The 22,316-nt window shown below is 51.1% G+C and overlaps 2 protein-coding genes across 5 annotated transcripts in view; one reads left to right on the plus strand and one right to left on the minus strand.

Annotated features, from left to right (window-relative positions):
• RIPOR3 (RIPOR family member 3) overlaps nucleotides 1–8,610 on the plus strand; it is a 68,161-nt gene extending 59,551 nt beyond the window's left edge. For both annotated transcript variants that reach the window (XM_064496986.1, XM_064496985.1), the window contains exons 15-23: nucleotides 530–660; nucleotides 1,609–1,732; nucleotides 2,263–2,398; nucleotides 3,020–3,181; nucleotides 3,874–4,035; nucleotides 4,528–4,730; nucleotides 5,774–5,857; nucleotides 6,983–7,073; nucleotides 7,528–8,610. In XM_064496986.1, the coding sequence (XP_064353056.1) occupies nucleotides 530–660; nucleotides 1,609–1,732; nucleotides 2,263–2,398; nucleotides 3,020–3,181; nucleotides 3,874–4,035; nucleotides 4,528–4,730; nucleotides 5,774–5,857; nucleotides 6,983–7,073; nucleotides 7,528–7,631 (1,197 nt within the window). In that variant the 3' untranslated portion in view covers nucleotides 7,632–8,610. The remainder of the gene's footprint in view (nucleotides 1–529; nucleotides 661–1,608; nucleotides 1,733–2,262; nucleotides 2,399–3,019; nucleotides 3,182–3,873; nucleotides 4,036–4,527; nucleotides 4,731–5,773; nucleotides 5,858–6,982; nucleotides 7,074–7,527) is intronic.
• Nucleotides 8,611–9,693: 1,083 nt separating this feature from the next.
• PTPN1 (protein tyrosine phosphatase non-receptor type 1) overlaps nucleotides 9,694–22,316 on the minus strand; it is a 62,727-nt gene continuing 50,104 nt past the window's right edge. For all 3 annotated transcript variants that reach the window (XM_064496987.1, XM_010978662.3, XM_064496988.1), the window contains 6 exons: nucleotides 19,474–19,611; nucleotides 16,864–17,073; nucleotides 16,167–16,328; nucleotides 15,554–15,777; nucleotides 13,012–13,186; nucleotides 9,694–11,768 (listed from right to left, as the gene is read on the minus strand). In XM_064496987.1, the coding sequence (XP_064353057.1) occupies nucleotides 11,745–11,768; nucleotides 13,012–13,186; nucleotides 15,554–15,777; nucleotides 16,167–16,328; nucleotides 16,864–17,073; nucleotides 19,474–19,611 (933 nt within the window). In that variant the 3' untranslated portion in view covers nucleotides 9,694–11,744. The remainder of the gene's footprint in view (nucleotides 11,769–13,011; nucleotides 13,187–15,553; nucleotides 15,778–16,166; nucleotides 16,329–16,863; nucleotides 17,074–19,473; nucleotides 19,612–22,316) is intronic.

The raw sequence follows: 22,316 nt of genomic DNA on the forward strand, positions 1-22,316 counted from the left end.
TTGTGGGGGAAGTCATTGGCTTTATTTATTTAATTATTTTTTTAAATGGAGGTACTGGGGATTGCTAAGCACACACTCTACCGCTTGAGTTATACCCTCCCCCACCCATGCCGTATTTTAAAAATAATTTGGAATTAGTTGTCAATATTTAGAAACTGGACAGCTCCCCATAAAAATCTAGGTTTCCAGCTTTTCTTAGAAAACTGAATGATCTGACAGCCATGGCCCCACACTCCAGGTGGCAGCAGAGCAGATCTCTTGGGGGAGGGCCCTGCTCTCCTGCTCACTCCTGTCACTTGTCCTGTCCCTGGGGGTGTTTGTGACTGGTGAGGTTTTTCAGATCTGTCTCCCTCCAGCTGTTCTGCCAGACCTGTCACAAGCCACTAGGGAGGGACCTTGGAGACGTGCCCCCCTGCCCATCCTTGACTTGGGGGACTGAAGCCCTGCTGAGGGACAGTGACGCTGTGAAGGTCGGTGTGCTGGCGGGTGAGTGGGCTGCCCTGAGGTCTGGCCATCTGTCCGTCCACAGCCCCGTGGAGCCCGCCAGGAGCACGCCTCCGCCGACAGCCTGATGGAGTGCATCCTGGAGAGTTTCTCCTTCCTCAACGCCCACATCACCCCGCACGAGCTGGCCCTGTTTGGGGACTCCCAGGACCCCCGGTGAGTGTACCCCTCCCAGTGCTGACCCAGTAACCAGCCTCAGAGCCACACTTTTTGCCAGCCTCCTGGCCTGTGTCTCCCATGGCCCAGGCCCTGATGTGCATTTATCCTCTTTATTGTGGTCCCAGCCCCGCCTGGCCCAGAGCAGCTCCTCAGTGACCACTGAGCGAATGAAGATGCCTCAGCCTGGCCCTGAGCCTTCTGCTCTGACCAAGGGGCTTCTTTTTAATCTTAAAAGATAACAACACTGCATGCAGCGCAGCCTCTGCCCTCTATAGAACAGTCGTGCAGTAGTGACCCCGCTCCCTGTTCCCGTTGCACAACCGTCCATCTTCATCTGGGACAACTTCCTTCTCGGTGAAGCAGCCCCCGCCCACTTGAGCCCCTCAAGTGCTTCCCCTGCACCCAGATCTCCGCAGCACAGAAGCGCATAAACAGGCTACACTTCTCTCCTCTCACGATGCCCTGGGGAGGGTGTGCATTTCCACCCAGCATTACGGTGTTACTGCCACCCTCCCAGGGCTCAGGTTCAGCCCCTGCCACAGAGCGGACGTGGTGCTGGGTACACTTGTGTCTTGCTCACCTACCGTGGCCCTGAGCTTGGGATTCCTGTCCCCACTTTACAGATGAGTGAACTGAGGCCAGGGGAGGCAGACTTGTCCAGAGTCACAGAGCTAGGAATTAGTTTGCACCTTAGGCTTCTGCTGCACATCGCACACCCTGGAAGGCTGAGAGGCCCACGCCATCCCAGCACTCGTTTTGAGTTGTTACCACCTTTTGCTGCTTCTCCTTTTCTCTTAGTTTTATCCTCAGTTTAACTCCATCTCCCTGGGACCTGGAATTAGCCTCCCTGATCAGAGCTCTCCAGGGAGGGAGGGCTTCCTCTCCCCTTGGAGGCAGTGGAGCTGCTAACTGAATGGTCACTCAGTTCTTCTCAATTCAACTCAGATCGGACGGGACCCCACCTCCACCGCCATCACTGAAAGCGTCATCCAGGGAGCTCACGGCTGGGGCCCCGGAGCTGGACATGCTGCTTGCGGTTCACCTCCAAATCTGCAAAGCGCTGCTGCAGGTGGGTGAGGAACTGAGGAGGGCCTGAGGGTCGGGGGTGAGGTGGGGTGGAAGGTTTAAGTCGGGGTGAATAGTCATGTGGTCCTTACGCAGCCCAAGCCCTAAGCTGAAGGTGGTGATTGCAACTCTTTCGCGGATGCCAGAACTCTAATCAACACTGGCTCAACCAAAAGAAGATTTTTTTGGCTCATAGAATTGGAAAGCCCAGAGATGGGCTTCAGGCCCAGCTGGATCCAGGGTTTCAAATGCCGTCATGACTGGGTTTCTCCCTCTCAGCAGCGCTTTCCTGTGTTGGTTGGCTTCACTTCCTGGCAGGCTGGCTCCTAGCGGCAAAGGTGGCTCCTGGCAACTCCAGCCTGCATCCTATTATCTCAGCCACCTTGGTGAAGGAGGAATGGACACCCCAGATGACAGGGAGCTACCACTGGGATAGAAAGGATGGGCACAGGGCAGATGGAAGCCACAGTCACAGTGGCTGACCTCAGAGGGCATGTTATGTGCTAACCTGGAGCATCATGGGCTGCTTCCTAGAAACTGGACTCTCCTAATTTGTCGAGGATGGTCCAGGACTGCCTTCTGGAAGAAGCTGCACAGCAGAAGCAAGTTCTGGAGATGCTTTCTGTGCTTGATTTTGAGAAGGTCAGCAAGGCAACATCTGTTGAAGAGAGTAAGTGTCTGCCTTTCATCCACGGGCTGCTCGTGTGAATGGTGCGAAGTGATGAGGATGAAAGCATGGGGGGGCTCGTCTCCCTTCCCGACACTCGAGGTTAAATGGAGCCCAGGAGGCCCAAGTTGAGGCAGTGGCTGGGCTGGGATCAGACACACACTGCTGGGAGGGAAGGGAGGCCAGGCAGCCTCAGTCAGCTGTGTGACTCTGGGCAAACGAGACACCTCTTGAGCCTCAGCTTCGCCGTCTGTATAATGAGGAGGCCACTGGGTAGGTGTCATGAAGGAATCCCCCAGTCAAGGCACACGGCGTGCACTCAACAGTAGCTGTGACCCCAGTTCTGCCTCTGCCCCCATAGGACTTCCCCTTGTCCACAAGGAGAGGCTGGTGACCACAGCCCCAGGGTTGTTGTGGGAACTGCAGGTGGTGGCCCAGATGAGGTGCTTGCAGCGAAGCTGCTTGTCCTCTGAGTGTCACATCTCAGCATGGGAAGGGGACTCTGCGGTAGGTCAGGCAGTCCCTCACTCCCTGACCTCTCCGGTCCCAGTGGAAGGGCACCCTGGGCCTCCTCGTTGCCTGCTCCTCCCCACCGCCAGTCAGGTTCTGAGCCCGGGCTTTCAGTCGTCCCACAGGCTTCCCGGAGGAAGGGGTGCCTGAAGGTGTGGAGAGGGTGCACAGAGCCCGGCGGGGTCCTGTCCTGCCCCGGCACAGCGCTGCTGAACCAGCTCAAGAAGACATTCCTGCACAGAGTCGGAGGGAAACACCCAGGGCAACTGGAACTAGGTAACCCCGCCCCGCCTCCCCCGCTGGGTGGAGTCTCCGGGCCCTTCAGTGTTGTCACAGCAGGCCCCACCTTAGCCCCATCTTCATCGCTGCACAAGTCTTCGTGGCATCAAATGGAGGAGTTTCTCAGCTTAACTGCAAGGCACCTCCTTTTCCTGGGGAGGGGGGAGGGGTCTGTGATACCCGAAGCTGGAGACATGAGTGCGCTGGTGTGTTTTTCTGGGGACAGATTCCATAGCTTCCACCAGAATCTTGAAGGGGTTGAGAAGGAACCTTTGTGGCAGGACTTTATCTGCCCCATAAAGGCGGGTGTCTCGAATGTTGGCGGGACCCCTCCCCAGAATGCAGAGCTGTCTCATTTTTCTCTGTTGACAACTGAATGGTGACAGTCATACTCCAGGCAGTGGCTCTGAAACTTCAGCAATTCTAACCACCTGCCTATCCCAGGCCCCAGCTCTGGGATTCACATTCAGGGGCAGGTGGGGCTCAAGGCTGGTGGAAGCCCCGCAAGACCCCCAACTCAGGCCTGTGGCCTCAGCGGGAGCAGGCTTCTCGCGGGCACGGGGCCGCACAGAGACACCCGCCCACGCGCCATCAGAGAGCCTGTGTGCTGACCTGGCCGTGCTCGGCTGAGAGGCGCCGAGGGGGTGAGGTCTCGGTTTCCCCTCACGCCTTTGCCCGTGTGTCCCCAGCCTGCCGCAGGCTCCTGGAGCAGGTGGTCAGCTGCAGCGGGCTGCTGCCCCGAGCCGGGCTCCCCGAGGAACAGACCGTCACCTGGTTCCAGTTTCACAGCTACCTGCAGAGGCAGAGTGTCTCCGACCTGGAGAAGCACTTTGCCCAGCTCAGCAAGGAAGGTAGGCAGGGGCAGGGGGGCAGGCGGCCTCAGAGCAACACAGGAACAATGAAGGAACAGCCATCACGGAGCCCTCTGTCCCAGCTCTGGGAGGCTGGTTTTCCAGAATCACTGCCGCTTTCTTTCCCCTCCAGCTGTTCTTCTGAGAACAGATTTAATTAGATTCCACACTCAGCCCATGTAGAAATGAGCTCCAAGGGCAGGAGGCTTCACAAACCTCAGAGCAGAGACCAGAACTGGATGTGAGGGTGACACTGGGCTGGCTGGAGTCCCTGAAGTGCGGGCTGGGGGTTTATTAACTTTCAGGGTGTATCTGAGTCCCTGCTAGAAAGCCTTCCTAGAGATTCCAGGAGGCTCCTTTGAAACCCATCCAGACTGGGCCTCAGTGATTACATGGGCTTGTCCTGGGATTTGCTTCTCCATGGCTCATGGACGACCTGCAGCCCGGCCACAGTCAGAGGGGCCCTGGGCATCCTTCTTCTGTCTCTTCCAGTAACACTCGTTGAGGAGCTGCAGTGCGTGGGCCGGGCCAAGACAGTCAGGAAGCTACAGGGGAAGCGGCTGGGCCAGCTTCAGCCCCTGCCTCAGACACTGAGGGCCTGGGCGCTGCTCCAGCTGGACGGGACCCCACGGGTGTGCAGGGTGGCCAGCGCTCGCCTGGCCAGCGCAGCCAGGAACAAGAGCTTTCGGGAAAAGGTACGGTGTGGGAGGCGGCAGCCCCCTGGCTGCAGGTGTGTGGGTTGCAGGGAGCTGGAGGGAGGGGGGCTTTCTCTTGGAAAAACACAAAGGAGAGAGGAACTGGAGGGCTGCATTCGCTGCCAGGTATTGATTTAGAGATCATCTGAACAGGAATACAGCCTTCCTCATGCCCTCACCACTGGCAGCACCAGCCCCGGGGAGGGAGCTGGGGTGGCCGGGCATCACCTGAGGAGCCCACAAGACCACATGCCACAAGCTTACCACCTCGTTAACCTCAGTGTTCCTAAAGCACCTCATCTGTGCCGTCTCTGACATGTCACTTGCATGTAGAATGTCTCTTAGAATTCTGAGTCATCCTCATTTACTTTCAATTAATATGTGTGGCTAGATGGTTCATTGTGTTCAGTCCATTTGAAAACCAAGATTGGACTGCTCTGCCTTTTAGGTTCCTGGACCTGGGACTATTCCAGGTTTAGGGTACCAGCCCCTGAGGCGGGAGAAGGGCAACAGCAGGGCCTTACTGTGGTCTCGGGCTCACCCAAGTGCCAGGCACATCCTCGCCCGCCCCCCTCTCATGTTTCCTGTAAGTCCTTACAACAATTTTGCAAAGCAAGTGCCAGCTGCATTTTCCAGCTGAAGTGACGTGGCCATCCACGGTCATGTGGCCAGTGGGGCGGGGTCAGAGCTGTGACTGGAAACGACTGACGGAGGGAAAAGATGCTTTTCCTCTGGCTGAGGCAGCAGCCTTGCCGTGGCCCTCCGTGTGTTCAGTTCTTCTGCTGTTCCTGCTGGACAGTGGGTTGCTCTGATTTAGCATTTTATGTAGACGACAGTTTTGGAATGCCTTTTGTAAACGTTATTAGATGAAGAGTTTTCTTAATTGATTACCCTCAGCCCAGGGACCGGCGTTTCTAGATAAACTGAATACCACAGCCTACAGTCAACACTGCACACGTGCTGTCAGCATTCGGAGGGAGGGCGGTGGGCACCCGGGACTTCGCTCTCACTGGCCCCTCATTCACAGCATCTGTATTTCCTAGGCTTTGCTCTTCTACACCAATGCCCTGACTGAGAACGACACAAAACTCCAGCAAGCCGCATGCATGGCACTAAAACATCTCAGGGTGAGTTTAGCCTGTCCTCACTGCTGATGGAGAGAAGCCCGCTTGTGGTTAATGCTGAAGTTAGTTCATTTCAAAATGACCTTACTGGGACCAAAAAAAGATCCTCACCAGTAAAAAAAAAAAAAAAAGCACAGTAAAGAGCTCGTGGTAGAGGAGTGGCTGTCAGCTCCACCGGCAGAGCTCCCCCAGTGATAGTGAACATTCGCTCTGGCTCCCTGTGAATAAGCAGGTGGCCCCAGGGATTCACTTCTGAGCTCTCGGACTATATGGTTTAATACCCTCAATTTAAAAATGTCTAAAAGCACAATAAACTTGTTGTAGGGAAAAAAAAGTGTACAATACAGAAATGCAAAAGTTACCCATTACCCTAATACTTGAGCATCTTTGTGCATAAGGCTTTCAAAATTTACAAGTTTTGAATTACTTCCTTAGGGTAGGTTAAGCGTTACCCCAGGGCCAGAGATGATAAATGTTTTTGAGACCCATTCACACCCCTGAAAGCAGATGTGAGGGGTGCCCATTTTACCTCAACCTCACCTGCATCTGAAACTCTCATTTAAAAAAATCTTTGCCAAGTTGCTAGGTGAAAAATGGTCCAGTAGACTAAATTCACTTACCCATTCATCCTGGAACCAACTGACAGGAAATCTACAAGGACCATCTGGTTATAACTGAATAACCAGGGAGAGGGTGAGGGTGCCCACTAGAGGGAGCTGAAGTGCACTCTGGTCCTGGACCCAGGAAGAGGGCAGCTGCCATCAGCTGTGCCTGACCCAGGGCCCGGGTTACTCCTCTCCTGGTCTAACCTGGAGGGCAGGGTTGGGAGAAGCAGAGGAGGTAGGAAGGTCCAGAGGAAAGAATGCCTTCTCATTTTCAAGATGGGCCTTTCAGAAGGTGTCCATAAAGTTCGGCTAATGATCTAACTTGCTAGAGGGTGTCAGGATGGAAGAGATGAGATGCCTCCAATGGTACTTTGATGAACCTGAGGCCACATGAGGAACCCAGAAGCCTTCAGAGAAAGGGCTGAGGCCCCACAGAACACGCTGGTCCTGTGGGGTTTATAAAAGTGGATACCTGTTACTTAAAATGTCCTCTAATGGACCCCTTTTCTCCTAAACTCAACAGGGCATCGAAAGCATTGAGCAGATCGCCAGCCTATGCCAGTCTGACCTGGAGGCCGTGCGCGCGGCAGCCAGGGAAACCACGCTGTCGTTTGGTAAAGTTCAACATCAAACATCATACAGTGCAGTGGGGTTCCCGGGCCCCCTAGAAAGGCTGTGCTAGAGAGGCCACGGCCAGCACTGGAAAATGAGGCACAGTAGCACATGAGATGGGCACTGTCAGTGACCTGTTTGCACTTGGCCAAAGCAGGTTTCCTTCATAGTTGAAGTGATAAGGAGTGCTTTATTAAGCTCTTAAGCTTCAGTTTACGATCCTTGGGAATGAAATCCAGATGCGACGCAGGAATAAATTTCAGCAGACTCTGTCTTAGATGTAGAGGGGCAAGGCACCGGGTCCATAAGAGTTGGCCCCCAATACGCCCCGCCCCTGCCCTTTACAGGGGCACTGGAGACCTAGGCGTCTGTAAGTACTAGGCCACCTTGGCTCAGCAGAGTAGAAAACAGAGAGGGAGGGGGACAATCCAGTGACAGATGACCTTAATCTTTCAGGTGAAAAAGGACGTTTAGCTTTTGAGAAGATGGACAAACTTTACTCAGAACAAAGACATGAAGCCTTTGGCCAGGAGGCAGATGTTGAAATCACAGTATTTTAAAAAGCCTTAGCTGATGAGCTCAAATCTGGCATCTGTTTTTGCTGCTGCCCAGCCATGACATGGGGACTGAGCTTTGGGTGGGGGTACGCTGTGCGCTCCCCAAGAAGCATGAGCTGGCCCAAGCTGCTCTGAGTCTCCGGGCCAGTTACAAAGCCAGGGCACAAGTGGGACTTTTGTACAGGGGCAGATGAGCTGACGCACAGCACTTTGAAGACTGCACTTCAGCCGGCTTTTGGCTTCGGGAATCTGTCTTGATCTTCCCCAGGAGGCAGAGCTGGGTCAGTGCCAGCCACAAGGAGGCCAGCATTTCCGGTTCAATAAAGACTGGGACTGACGGGTGGCTCACCATGCTAAGGAGAGAGGAGGTCAAGTCATTTCAATGGCAGCAAGCTGTCACCAAGGCGAGCTGGCAGGGGCGGGAGGCAGAGCCAAGGTTTCTACGATTCAGTCCCTTAACCCGAGCTGCAGCCCACATGTCACAGTGGAGACTGGTGGCAGCCTGCTGACCACCGACCTTTTACTGTGTTTCAAGAGCACAAAGGAAAGGAGGACACGCCATCAGCCAAGAAACCTGGAGTGTCACGTCAGTAAAAGCATTTGCTTTGACCTCACGAAGCAAAATGGAATCCAGTTTTCGAAGGAAGTCAGTTTAGGGCTTATTGAGTAAATTGCTTCAAAAACCATAAGCTGGTTTGAAGAAAGATTTCACTGAACATCATGTTGAAGGAAAGAAAATTAGTTTCCTGTTTAAGTCTATTAAAAAAAAACTCCAGTGTGTCCTGAGCTTTCTGTGTTAATAATGTAGAGACAAGCCGGGTCTGACGGTGGCCGTTGGCAATGGCACCGAGCAGCTGTAACTTAAACGTGCTCATTTACATTTCCTGTGTATACTTTGTGCTTTTTGGTTTAACTTGGTATTTATTTGCCTTGTCTATATGTTGTTTTCTGAAATTTCAATTAAAATAACTTTTTATTGGTATTTCACTCTACTTGAAAAAAAGTGGAAGGTAGTGGCTGTTTCCCCACATACCCTGAGGGGAGCAGCCGCCCCTCCAGCCTCTCACCGCTCACTCTCCCGGGCAACACTGTGACGTGGGTTCTCACCCAGCAGCAGCGGTAAAGGGGGTGACCTTGGGGCAGTGCCCCCCTTGGACTCTGCACGTGCGCTCTGAAGGCCTCGCAGGCCTCTCCTACAGACAGCAAGCAGCCTGGCTCTTCTCTGCCCTCGGGCCGCATCAGATTTCTGCTCCGAAGTTACAAATTTAGTTATTTTTTCCCACACTGGCATTCCACCTCGTCATGAAAGCTGAGATGCCATTTTTTTTGGTATCTGAAAAAGAGATTGAAGTGGCTGTGGGTGTGACACCACCATCTGGGCCCCAGTGTCCTCGCTGGGCATTGTGTGGTCACATGACCACAGACAGTCTCTATTTCCCAGTTCCCTGCATCCTGCTGGGAGGCCACAATGTAAGCAGTCTATCCAGCAGCCAGTTTGAGACAGTCATAGAACCTTGACAGATAGAAGGGAATTCTCTGTTCTGTTTTTGCAACATTTTGCAAGTCTGAAATTATTTCAGAAAGAAAAGTCAAAAAAATCACTTTAGGGGAGATTTACTTTTCATTTTGTACAAGAAAGGAAGACCACGAATTTTTTCTATTTCATTGTTATTTCTCCGTCAATTCCACATCAAACGTGACTCAGCCGAGGTGCTGAGATGTGGCCACCGCTGTGTTTGACGGGCAGCTGGCTAAGGGACACGTTCTTAAGGTTTGAGCAGTTCTTCAAACAACTTGTATACATTTATTAAGTTATCCAAGAGCCCTAATACATTCAAAAGGTGAGTTTTGCTGTTGAAGGAAAGGAAACGCGTTGAGGCCTGAAGTATGGAGTAAACGCACCAGGCAGGGAAAGTTCCCCCAGCCCAGAGGCACCCACGACCACAGGAGGCCATCGAGGCCACTGTAATCCCCAGATGTGGAAAAACTATGAACCCTCCTGACTGACAACATCTGTTTCACATCTGCCTGGATGGAAAGAAACAAGAGTTGCACCCCAAATCCGTGTTCTTTAGGAAAAAAAAACTTTTATTGTTGCAACTAAAATGCAAACCCATCATTTATATGGCAAGTTGGAAAACTGTACAGTTTGACAGTTCTGTGAGGTCACAGAAGACCCTGAGATGCGCCCCCCCCCACCCCATCATGCATCCACAGACACACACACCTGGAAAGGTATTATACCAAAACACCTCACTTTTTTTGTTTGTTTTTATTTTTGTAAAAATGGTTTATTCTATGGCCATCGTAAAAAATAATGACCTGACAAGTAAATATTGGTTTAAGGCATATAGCAGAGCAGCTCGCTACTTCTCTAACATACGTGTAACAAGATGGAGAGCCATCTGTCTTCCAAGGATAGGAGGTTAAACCATAAACCAGTACATCCATTTGGAAATGCTACTATATATACACACCCAAACTACTACATACACATACAGGACTTACAAAACAGACGAACAAGCCCAACTCAAAACTGCTTACAGCCTGGCACCTCAGCCTTCACACCTCACCAAGGTTCTGCGGGGCGATGCTTCAAATGTTCCCACCACAGACTTTCTCTGCACGAGCTTCTAACACGTGAAAGGCAAAATGTGAAAATGCTGGCAAAAGAGCAGCTCGTGAGCTACAGCTGCCTTTTTTTTTTCTTGTTAAAAAAGCCACTTAACGTGGAGGTTTTAAGTTCCCCTCGCAGGAAGAGTCGTGAGCACCATCAGTCCCCAGGGTTCAAGGGCGGGGCAGACGCCTCTGTCAGCAAGGCCCCCGGACCTGAAGGGCAGCAGGCTGACTCGAAGGGACCGTCGTCCAGGTTGTCTCGAGAAGTGTGGTTTCCAACAGTTGCCTTGGTTCCAAATCACGGTCTGCTCAAGAAGAGTGTGAACCCGGGATAGCGGAGGCTGAGCTCAAAGGTGGGGGGGGGGGGACGACCCTGCTTGTCTAAACGTCCAGAGCGCGACTATGGCTTCCCATACCCTTGGAATGTCTGAGTTACAGTGGGGCCCAGCTGGACCAGGACAGGCGAGGCCTCACTAGGAAGTCACCAGAGTGTCATGCCAGGAATTAGGCAAATATCTCCTCCTGGAAAACATCACTCCATTGCTGAATGGCGATTATTTCAGCAACGGTCTTAGGAATCACAGCCACGTAATGATCAGATCATGCAAAGGTAACTGGACTTGGACACGGGGCACATTAGTAAGCAGAGATCTAAGTATTTCAAGCACATGGTATTTGGTCGGGACACAGAAAGACCATACATGCATCCTAAAACACACAGGGAGAGTGGTGACTGAGACCAAGGTTCTAGCAGATAACCAGGGGGGGAGTAACCGGGACAAAGTAATCTCACGCCATGTGTCTTAAATATCCAAGTGTTCATTATATATTAGCCCATTGTTCTACAAACATATGCAAACCTCTTCCCACGTTACCCCCAATGTCACGATAGCGACTGCTTAAAACCGTCCTCCTTCCTAGTACTGGTCTGACGCGGTGGGCTCGCAGGCAAAGTCCTACGTTCTCAGCACTACCTGAGGGTTTATTATTGTACTTCTTGATAAAGCCCTTAATGCAAGGCTGACATCAAAAAACTTTAATACATATTGGTTTAAGAAACTGCTAGTGCACTATGGACACCTTTGGGGGAAAAAACTTAAAAAATAAATATGGAGTGGAGAGGCTGACTGCACGCATCTCCGTGCAGGGCTGAGGGGGGGCGTCGGGTGCCAGCCGCGGGGGACGAGCCCAGGGGCCATCGCTGGAGGCTCGCCCCTCTACTGGCTCAGGCTGCCTTCCTCGGAGCCCCCAGCATGGCGCTCTCCTGTGTCCTCCTCAAAAAATGGGACGTGGACCCGGTACTTGAAGGAAGGGGAGGGCAGAAAAGTAAAAGGACGGAGGTAAGACCCACAGCCCGGGGAGGGGAGCCTTAGTGCAGAACAAATGTCCGTTGGGGCACGGCTGGCTACGCTGTCCGGCGGCCCTGACCTACCTCGGCTGCCTGCTAGCTGGGTGCGGGCTCTGCGGGCAGAGGCGGACAGTGGGTGGAGGTGGGTCAGATTATGTGTTGCTGTTGAACAGGAACTGGAATGAAACCAAACATTTTCAGATGAGTCTGGACCCACCCTGCAGAGCTGCACTCATGCCCGACCCCGGCCGCCCGGCCCCCGGCTGCTGTAGCCTCCCGGGAAGGGGGGGTTGATTTTTTTTTCCCCTCCCGCAATAGCTCCCCCTTCCCAAAAATCACCCCTAAGGAAAAAATTGTCTGCATGTTGCTAAACCATCTGATGTACTCAAAGATGGTTGCTTAGAAAGAGGTTAAAAAAAAAAAACCAAAACAACCCTGGGAGGTGATTTCCATGACGAGTTTTGAGGCGAATCCTCCCTCTTCTCCTTAACTTTAACAGTGACACGTTCTAATGTGTGGGTTTCTACTGAAATGGTAATTATATTCCAAGTGAAGTGGAAACTGCTCCTTCTGGATCTCAATGGCAGGATGAAAAGCCGGGGGGCCACCCTTCGGTGACCTCTGACCCTGAGGCAGGGGCCCCGAGGAACCCTGCTTCTGGGGATGGAGTGATGAGGGAGGGCCACGTGCAAGGTGGCTGTAACAAGAAGGGATGGATGGAGAGATGAACAATGGGAAACCAGCGGGACACCCTGAGCAAAAGCAGAAACCAGGTTTTATTTTCTAGAGGCGGCCTTTTGTTGTTTTTCTTTTTAAAAAGGGAAAGCTCGCAGGCACTGTCCCAGCTCAGCGTGCGCACAGCTGAGGAAGTGCCTGAGCAAGACAGTGTCCTAAACCTTTAAACCGTCTTCTCCAAAGGAGTTTACATTCATAGAAGTGTGGAGCCTTTCCCTGGGAAATCAAATAAAAATTGTGTATCTGGTTACACCACCTAAGGGTACAACAAAGTTTCGTAAGTGCCTAGTCTTTTTTTTTCCTAGAAATAACAAAAAGCTGCTTTTTATAAAGGTTAAAAACAACAATGTGTTGTAATTCTATTATTTCTTTTTAAAACAAATGAACAAAAAAAAAAAAAATAGAGAGAGACGTATTTGGCATTTTCTCTACTTACTCCTGAATAGGTTAAGGCCCTGAGATTAGACTCTTATATTCTTGGGACCACAGGGCTCCTTAAAACCCCAGTGCATCAATCCTCAATTCTCTCGTTAGCCCTTCACAGTTCCAGACTTTAAAAACCTCCGCTTGTTTCTTCTGAGACTGGCTCAGAGCCTTCCGCGGCACTGGATGTTAACGCCAGGCTGGTGGCCAGTGCTTTCTGTACACGTGGTCTCACCAGCACGTCCGTCAGTGAAAACATACCCTGTAGCAGAGGTACGCGCCGGCCGTGAGGACCGTGGCCATGCACATGTTGACCAGGAAGGGCTTCCAGTGAGTCAGCGCCCGGTCCTGCTCCTCCTTGAGCGGTGGTGGCTCCCTCTGGGCAGGATCTGCCCCCACGACCCGCCTTCTGACGACTTCAGTGTCTTGACTCATGCTGAGGAACAAGAGGGGCAGAGCTGGGTTACTTACTCTGGAGAAAATGGCCAGGAGGCGCTCATTACGGGAGGGATTCTAGGAAACAATGAGCTGCATGTAAACAGCCTGGCTATGCTGATGCCAGAAGCCCACCTGTCACCACCTCCTTCCTGGGGCCCTACGGTAGGGCCACGGAAGGGTTCTGAAGATGCGAGGACTCCTTGGTAATTCGGGATGGATAAGGGTCTGAGGAGAAATACAGCTACTGGTGCAAAGACAGATGCCAACTTTGCCCTGGGGCTGCTGGTAGGATGTTCTGCTTCAGATCAGGTCAGGGCAGGCAATGGGGTAGCCCACAGTCTTCCACTCCCTCCCTGGGGACCCAGCAGACACTGATACCCAGAGGTCTTTGTGGCTGCTGACGTGCAGACATCAAGCATTCCCAGTGCTGACCTGGTGCCTGTCCCGCTGCGGGCCCGAGTCCTCAGCCCCATCCCATCCTGCAGTAAAACCATTTCCCAGGTGTCCTGTGTGCACTCGCCAGAGCAATGCATGGGGATGGCATGCACTGTGTTCCGGACACAGGGATGTCTCGAGAGGCCAGCAGAGGCTCATGGGCTGGTGAGGAGCCAGGCACTGCCTCTCCCCTCCCCACCTCTCCTAGGCCTTTCCCTTCCCACACTTGCGTCCACTGAGGAAGTCCTGCCTCACATGTGCATCTCCATGGCCTTCCTGCCCCAGCAGCATCCTGTGAGACTGGCAGGACCGTGTGGAGGCACCACCTCCCCAGGACGTGGGAGGCTGCACAAGGCACCTGCTTTCCGGCGCCCACCCTGTGAGGCCCTGGCTGTAGGGCAGAGGCCCGTGTGCACGTAGGCTGCCACCAGTGCCCAGAGACACTTCCGTTCTTGGTACAACTCCCTTTTCCCCTGGAACTCTCTGGCTTTTAGTTTCCCAAATCCACACTTCCCTGCTCATCACCTTCACCCACAGAGTGTGAAAGGCACCTCTCTCTCCACTGTCTTAATGAAATAGGGCACACGACACAAATCTGACACAAGTCACGGGCCAGCTCCCATCTCTTACCCTCAGCCCTTGGCGAGCCCTCAGTTGGAGCACAGCGGCCCAGCCTGAGAATGTCAACAGAGGCCCTGGGAATCAGGGCACAGCCACCAAGCTGCTGCTCTGGGAGACCCACTGGACAGAACCAGATCCAGTGTTTCTGTGATAAGGACTAGTTACATGAAAGGCCCTGGGGACCCATGTTCATGGGTCAGAAATGGGACCTGGCAACCAGCATTTAGCAAAGTGCCTTGGTGAGATTCTGATGATCAATTGAGCCAGAGGACCCATGGGGTACACATCATATGTAACCTGCTCTCTCACCCACAACGGCTCCAACACCTGGTCCCAACGATACACCCTGATTCCATTCTTTAATAGTTGTAGAATATCCAACATGGGAGAGAGCACAATGTATCTACTCCCAGGATACATAATCAGCTCATCTCTAGTTTTTCACCATTACAAATGCTGCCCCCACGAACACCTCTACCTGTACATCTTTGTACACTTGCTTGAGAACTGCTGCAGGCTGAATTTCTAGATGTAAACAAATGTGGGGTCAAAGGATGCACTAACCTTAAACTGCCCTCCAAAAAAGCAGGCACCAAGCCACTGCCTCCACAGTCTCAGGCTTGGGCTAACTCCCATTCATCCTTCAAGCTTCTGCATGATGCTACCTCCTGCAGGCAGCCTTCCTTGATCACCCAGGGAAGGCTGAGTGTCTCTTCTCTAAGGCTGACCACCATCACATCCCTGTCTGTGGGCCCCCACCACAATCTACTACCCACTTCCCAAAAAGATGGTCTAGAATACAGAGCAGGGGCTACTGTTTCACACACATCAGTAGGTGCTCAGTAATCTGTCAAACTTCAGGCAAGCAAAATAGCAATCAATTCAACCAAGACTACATGAAAAGGTTAAGTTCCCAGAAACCATTCTGGGGGCTGAAGGTACATGGTCAGGCCTAGATATTAATTTTAGGACTAGCCTGAAGTCTTGGGGAGGCGTCTGTCTTCTGTCACTGTCATCACTAGGCAGGAAGACCTGACTCAGCTGCACCAGAGCCCTGATTCCAACAAGCACCACCAGGTGGTGCTACACCCCCACTAAAGTCAGGCACCCAGCCAACCTGTGGCTCAGCCCTGAGGCTCCTCCAGCCAGAGGAGGAGCTGTGATGGTCCAGGAGCCCCATTCCCTAAGGACACAGAAGGGCTGTTTGCTAAGAGGAGGCTCTGTCGACGGGTTTCAATGTCAGCATATATTTCTAGAACAGAAAGTCACTTCCTCTCGCCCCCAGGAAGCCAGGACCTGCTCACGTTACCTTTCCACGCTGCAGGGGACGTTTAAGGGGGTTCTGGTTTCTTCCTTGATGGGGCCATCTTCTTTATCCTCCTCAGGCTCATCCTTTACCCACTGGTGGTTTGGGAAGAATTCCTTGCACTTCCCGTTGTGCGGCTCCAGGATTCGTTTGGGAGGCCGGGGAGGTGGGGGCACGTGCTCAGGAGGGGGCTCCAGGTCCTCATGGGAGAGCTCCTTCCATTGCTCCTTGAAAAATCAGCAAGAGGCAGTCCCATGAAAGTTCATGTTTGGCTGACTTGTCAGGAAATCTGCTCCCCTTGAAGTGAGCAGAGGTGAGGGCTGGGTGAGGGGCCCTCTTCTCAAGTCTCCAGTCATGTCCTTGGAAGATGAGATCTTTTAAAAATAAAGTCTATCTTCCCTATTAATGCTCCTTACGTGAGCACTTAAAAGGCAGAAATTGAAACACGGTGGAAATGTCCACAACTTTCTAGCTATTTAAACATGAAGGATAGCTGTTTCCTCTGACACGTGATACTGGTTTGAACTTTTACAAGTTTTACAACTAACAGCCTCCTTCTTCAGAGGCCAAAATTTTAAAACCAACACACCTGGATGAAAGCAAAAGCAATGCTGACCTGTACCGAAGAGTCCCCCATGATGTATTTGGCACCTTCGATCACAGCCAGGTAGGAGAAACGGAGCTGGTCTGCCGTCTGGATCAGTCCCATTCGAAACTTCCGCATTTCTAACAGAACTTTCTTGATATCAACAGAAGAAGGGTCTTTCCTCTTGTCCATCTGAAAGCCAGACAGGAGATACACTTCAGTGAGGTCCAGGCGTCAAGCACAACATGGCTTTACACGTTTACAAGCCTGTGCTGGAGGAGTGCGTCAGGTCTTACTCAGGAAAGATCCCAGCGAGGGAGGCGGAGTCTAGAACATGTAGCAAAATCGGGACCATCTGAGCACAGAGAGAAAAACGAGAGGGAAGGGGATTCTTTGGCTCTTCCTGGCCTCCATGTTAAAATTAAGAGCATCTCTTCAAACAAAGCTATTTAGGGTAAAGCTCCTTTCACAGGAGGGAAGCTGTTAAAAAGTGAAAATCAACTAACATAACATTAAACTGACTATACCTGAATAAAAAAAAATACACACACACACACACACACACACACACACACACACACAAAGAAAAACAATTAAAAAAAAGTGAAGATCAAAGCTAGTTTACTGCAGAGACAATAACAGTGAAGCTATAGCCAGGCCAACGTGGAGGTTAAAACGTGCTCCCTTGTGCTCCCTTCTCCTCCCAGGTCTTCAAGGGCCTTCTTACCAGCAAGAGGCAAGTGTCAGCCAGACAGAAGGTCCCCGACCTGCCGATGCCTGCGCTGCAGTGCACCACGATGGGGCCGTGCTCCAGGCTGAGGGACCCCGACTCGCGGACTTTGAAAAGAAAGTTCAGGAAGGAGGCTGGCGATTCGGGGACTCCAAAGTCAGGCCATGTGGTATAGTGGAAATGTAAGATCTCTCGAGTTTCTTGAGACTGAAAGAGAAATATACTCATGATGATTCTAGGAGACTCACCTGTACAGAAATCACTAACTCCAGGTAAGCAGGAAGTGCCTTTCCAGCCACCTAACTCTAAGAGCAGTTTTAATTCTCATTTTTTCTTCCCGAATCCATGCACCCAGTCAACAGATATCAGTCCCCGAGGTGCCGGGTCCTGTGCTCGACACTGGACCCCAGGTTGCTCCCGCTTCAACCTCGCCTTTCGGATGGACAGTTCTGCCCACAGAACTCCCAACTCTGCCGTTCCTCCCACTTGTGCTGTCTTCGTGGTTTGAATTGATTTCTCCCTGCCCCACAAGTCAAAAGGATGCTGCACTGCCACCCGCAACATTCTTGTCCTCGTCACCTCAGGGTTTCACATGGATGTGGAAATGTAACTGCGTGTGTGGGACACCAGGTCTGGGCCACTCAGGGCTTTACAAGACGGTTTGGATATCTTAGAGGATTGTCATTATACAGAAAAAAAGTAACCAACTCCAAAGACTGGAGGCCGCCACGTGTGGCTCAATATCCAGCTGAGCAGACGGTCCAGGCAGAGGAGGATGACCTGACCGGCTACACGGGCCCCACAAGCTCACCGAGTGCTCACAGCAATCCCTCGAGGCGGGGAGTCCCGTTATTTCCACTTCCCAGACTAGGAGACTGAGACTCAGCAGCCAACCCTCCATTAAGTAGGGAGCAAGTAAGCTTGCCAACTCCAGAGCCCACGTTCAGAGCCTGTCACAGGAACTCTTGAAAGGCATATCCTTGTCCCCAAGAGCTTCTCCCCTGGCCCGATCTGCCCCAGTGGAACAGAAAGAAGAATGGCCTCTGGTGCTGTTTCCAGCTCTGCTCCTTCCTCTGAGCCTATGAGAGTCCACTCCCAGCGGGGGGGTGGGGGGCAGCTGGTCCCCAGCAGCAATGATCAGAACGTAGCTCTCACTGAGGAGGGTGCTCCAGATGTTACTAAGCTAAAAACACACAGTAACAGGAGATAGGCACAAGGTAGGGCCTGCAGACAGAACCACACCAGCTGCACGGCACCAAGGGCCAAGTAAGCACCTGGATCACCTGGAGAGCAGCTGAAGGTGAAATGCTGACCAACGATATCTCCCTTCATTTCGCAAAATGTCCATAACATGCCTCCCATGTGCCAGGCACAATGAGGTAAAGACTCAGCCCGTGCCCTCCCAGAGCTCACAGCTTAGTTCTAACAACCTTCCCTGACCCTAGTGTGATGAAAACATGAAAGGACCCACGATAAGGACCTAACATCAGCAAAGAACGCACAGGTGTCACCCTGCACCAGCTATGATACATGCTGCACCTTTCTGCAGAACTGGAAGAAATCTGCATATGACGTAAGGACAATTCATAGAACCGCACCAAACAATTCCACACCTTCCTCCCTACAAAGTGATCTTATATACTTCAATGGCTTAAAAGAGAAATGCATCTTCTCTTTTTCTTTTTTGGAAAAGAAAAGCACTTAAAAATAGATTTAAAAAACAGTAAAAAAAAAAATATGCCAAAAGCCAGTTCCTTCTTTTAATTCTTAAAAAGGTGTGGGTTATTTCCAGTTTACTCCCTCCCTCACATGCCTGCCCACCTCTTTCTCAAGGAATTCATTCTAGACTTGTGCTTGAACAAATCAGTGTCTGAGAAAAGACTTTTTCAAAACCACGTCTGTTAGAGCAGATTTTCTCAACACTGAACCCCCAAGCTGCTGCATCCACTCTGCCATGCAAACAGCATACACCTCTTCTGCTCTGTCTGACCTCCGTTTCCCCCAACAAGCAGGAGAAATTCTCTCAAGAGTCTAGAAGTCTCTCGTAATGTCAGGCTTGCAAATGCTGAAAAGCATTAAAAAGAAGTCTACCACATAATCCTCCTGGCACATTCCAACACGCTGCCAACATTATTCCTGAAAATCCTCCATCAAACCCTCCATAAATCATGTCCCGAGAGCCCGTGTGGGACTGCGGCTGGGCTGGTGGCTACAGGGCTGTCACACGAGGGGGGAGCTGGGGACAGACCACACCGCTGTACTCCTCAGGAGCCACACAATCTGAACCTCTTCTCCACTTCACGGTCACCTGTGCTAAGTTCTCCATCTTTCTCCGACTATGAATTGCACACCAGGAGTCGTGGTGACTATAAAGCAGTAAGTTGAAAATTAAGATGTGAATGTGACTCAGGAACAGATCCTTCCTCTCGGAGCAGCCCCGCCAGCCCAATCCCAGTTTCCACTGCCCCTGCCTTCACTTCAGACTGTCCATCTGCACTGCCCCCAGGTAGTCCCAGGCCACTTCAACCCCACAGGACCTGCTAACCCAAGTGAAAAGACATCTCAACCAGGAACCATCTGAAGTACTTAAGTGCAGACCATACTCACTGTGAGGTTTTCCAATTCTAGCTGTCGTACTGTGTAATATGACTTAATATCTTCAGAGATCAATGTCAATTTCAAATTTGTGTCTTCAAAGATCATTTCTTTTTCTTCTTTTTGTGGCCAGTACTGTGCACATTTTAACTAGGGGAGAAAATAACACTGAATTATTGGGAGCAACTGACTATTTCCCTACAGGGGTTTGAACCAGCTTTATGATAAGCCAAATACTCAGGGTGTTCTGACTTTGGAAATCACCAATCAATGTAATCCGCCTGCCTCCTGGGGAGGGACCTGTGAAGACCTAGACCAGGGCTAGTTGGGCAGATGGGACCTACACTTCCAAACCCAGCTGCCCAGTTATCCACATGATGAGGAGTTTAGGGGGTCTGATCTCCCACTGTCACCTGTGAGGGAAGTCAGACTGCCAAAGGGTCTAGACTCTCACAAACTACTTTTTGCAACCATTTCAAATTTAGTGGCATACTTTGTTTGAGCTAAGTTTGTACACCAGACATTTCTGGTTGCTGAAGACTGTTCTGGACAAAAACAGCTGCCAGGTCTACAAGCCAGAAGGACTGATGTGTGCCTACACAGGGATCCTCAAAGGCGGTATGACTTCCATCAAATGAAATATCAGTGTGTCTACACAGCTCTTTGGGAATTGGTACAAGTTCAAGATACTTGTAATTCCACATTCACTGACCCACTTAATACCTCCTCTGAGGCAAAGGATGATTGTGTCTGAAACACACAGTAGGTGGAAGGACCCCTCCAGGGCCACCCTCTGTCGGAAGAGACTGTTCATGGCCAGGTGACATGTTCACCTGTTCACGACAAGGTGACAAACCTGGGGGAACTACAGAGAGGAAATGCTGTGGATGTGCCACGGGAACTGAGAAGAGGTAAATGTTTCAGGTCGGCCGAGGTTAAGGGAACGAGAGATCAGAGAAAACCCTGTAGAAGAAGTGGCTTCTGATGGGGCGTGTTCTGAAGGATGACTAGCATTTTCTAGGCAGTGACTGCAAAGCCAGTCTCAGAAGAGCAGTGGGAGACGAGCCCGAGGGAGGACAGGGCTGCAGGAACGCTGGCGGCAGGCCCGGGAACCTGCAGCGTCACCTGGGCCGATGAGGAGCCAGGAGGCTCTCGAAGAGGATGAAGACAGAACCACAAATGCCCATCAGTCCCGCTCTAATGGAAAACCAAAAAACAACAGGAAAAAGGAAAGAAACAAATCAAGAAACACCAGGTTGTGATGCCAACACAGCATCAGACTTTACAGTCTCAAAACAGGAGGCCAACAGGGCTTCCCAAAGAGCCTGGACAGGGGCCTGTTTGGAAGTCTTGGCCACCTTCACCCAGGTGCCCATCTGCCAGCCACTCCGGACAGGGAAACACTAACTGCAGGGTGCAACTCCACACTCAGCCGAAGTGGGTGAGGCAGCTGAGAGCAAGGCTTCAGAAGATGCTTAAAGAATGCATTTACTTCCACACTTCAAGTCATCAGACCTGTGCGATGCCTTGAGACCCCAGAAACAAAGAGGCTGCCCTCGTAGGTTCAAAACCACACATGCTGGAAGGGAACTCAACGCAGTGAGCGGACAAAGATTGACGCCAAGCAGCAGAAACAGAGGTTGGCCATTGCTACCAGAGTAGAGGCCAATATTTTCACGTCTCCTGAGCAGTGAAGACGAGTCTTAAATCTCACCTCCACATAGCAAGCACTCACTTTTAAAACTGAACATAAAGCCTTACAAATCTCTGTCATCTGGATAAAGACCAAGACTTTGGAACTAACTGAGGAGCTCTGGCACATAGTAAGTGTCAATCAACCGACACTTATTTAAAAATAGTTCTTAAGTAACTCTAAGGCGTCTACAACGACATGCCATGCTCTGCTCTCTACAGTCATTTCCTGTAGAAATTCTTGTTGTAAACACACAAAATAAAACAAACAAAAATAAGCACAAGATCCCTACTTCCTGTTATCCCATTAAACTGATACACAGTGACCGGAAAAGATTTATTTTATTAGAAAGCAGTCTTTCATCAGGGTTAAAATTGAGGCTTGTCTTGGGTTGGCACCAAAGAGCCACATGGCAGTGACAACGTGCTGGCATCTGTTGTGGCTGTCATTGCCATCGTAAATGCAGATGTGAGAGTCCTTGGGTGCTTCTAGAACAAACAGGCCATCTTGAGGAAACTCCATGAAAAGTCATCTTGGGTGACCCAGTGACGGGTGATTTGACTGAAAGAATGATGAACACTGAGAACTAAAAGCAGAGGGTGAGAGAGACGGGCAAAGCCTAAATAAAGTACATACGATACAAAGCCCAGCATCTGGGGCGTGAAAGCACTTGAAATCCAACGGCATTTTCGGTAGGGAGCTCAGGAGAGAGAGAACGGGCGACGTTTCTGGCTGAATGTGGTCTTGCTTATTACGTCCCCTGCCCAGACAACAAGCCCGGCCCTTACACACATGCACTCTGCGCTGTCATGTCTAAACTCAAGTTTTTAAATTGCACACACAAGAACTCTGGCCATTTGGATGACCTCGGTCTAACACACACAATCATTTTCTGCACAACTGTTTTCCAGGAAGCATGGGGTCCCAAAAGGGTAACAGGCAAGGTTTGCCAAAAATAAGAAGGGGAACATCCTATACTATTTGGTGAAAGAAGGAAATCAGAAAACAAACAAGCATTACATGAGAACACTCTGCAAGCTGGTTTTCACCACGGGCTGTGTGAATTTATAATTAGATTAGTTGAGCAAACAAGACACTGTAATTTCTTGTAATTTCCTCCAGTCAGTCCTTATAGGGGTGATAACATTGATGCCAAACTGCA

Source organism: Camelus dromedarius, chromosome 18, assembly GCF_036321535.1.
Source record: "Camelus dromedarius isolate mCamDro1 chromosome 18, mCamDro1.pat, whole genome shotgun sequence".
Taxonomy (NCBI): domain Eukaryota; kingdom Metazoa; phylum Chordata; class Mammalia; order Artiodactyla; family Camelidae; genus Camelus; species Camelus dromedarius.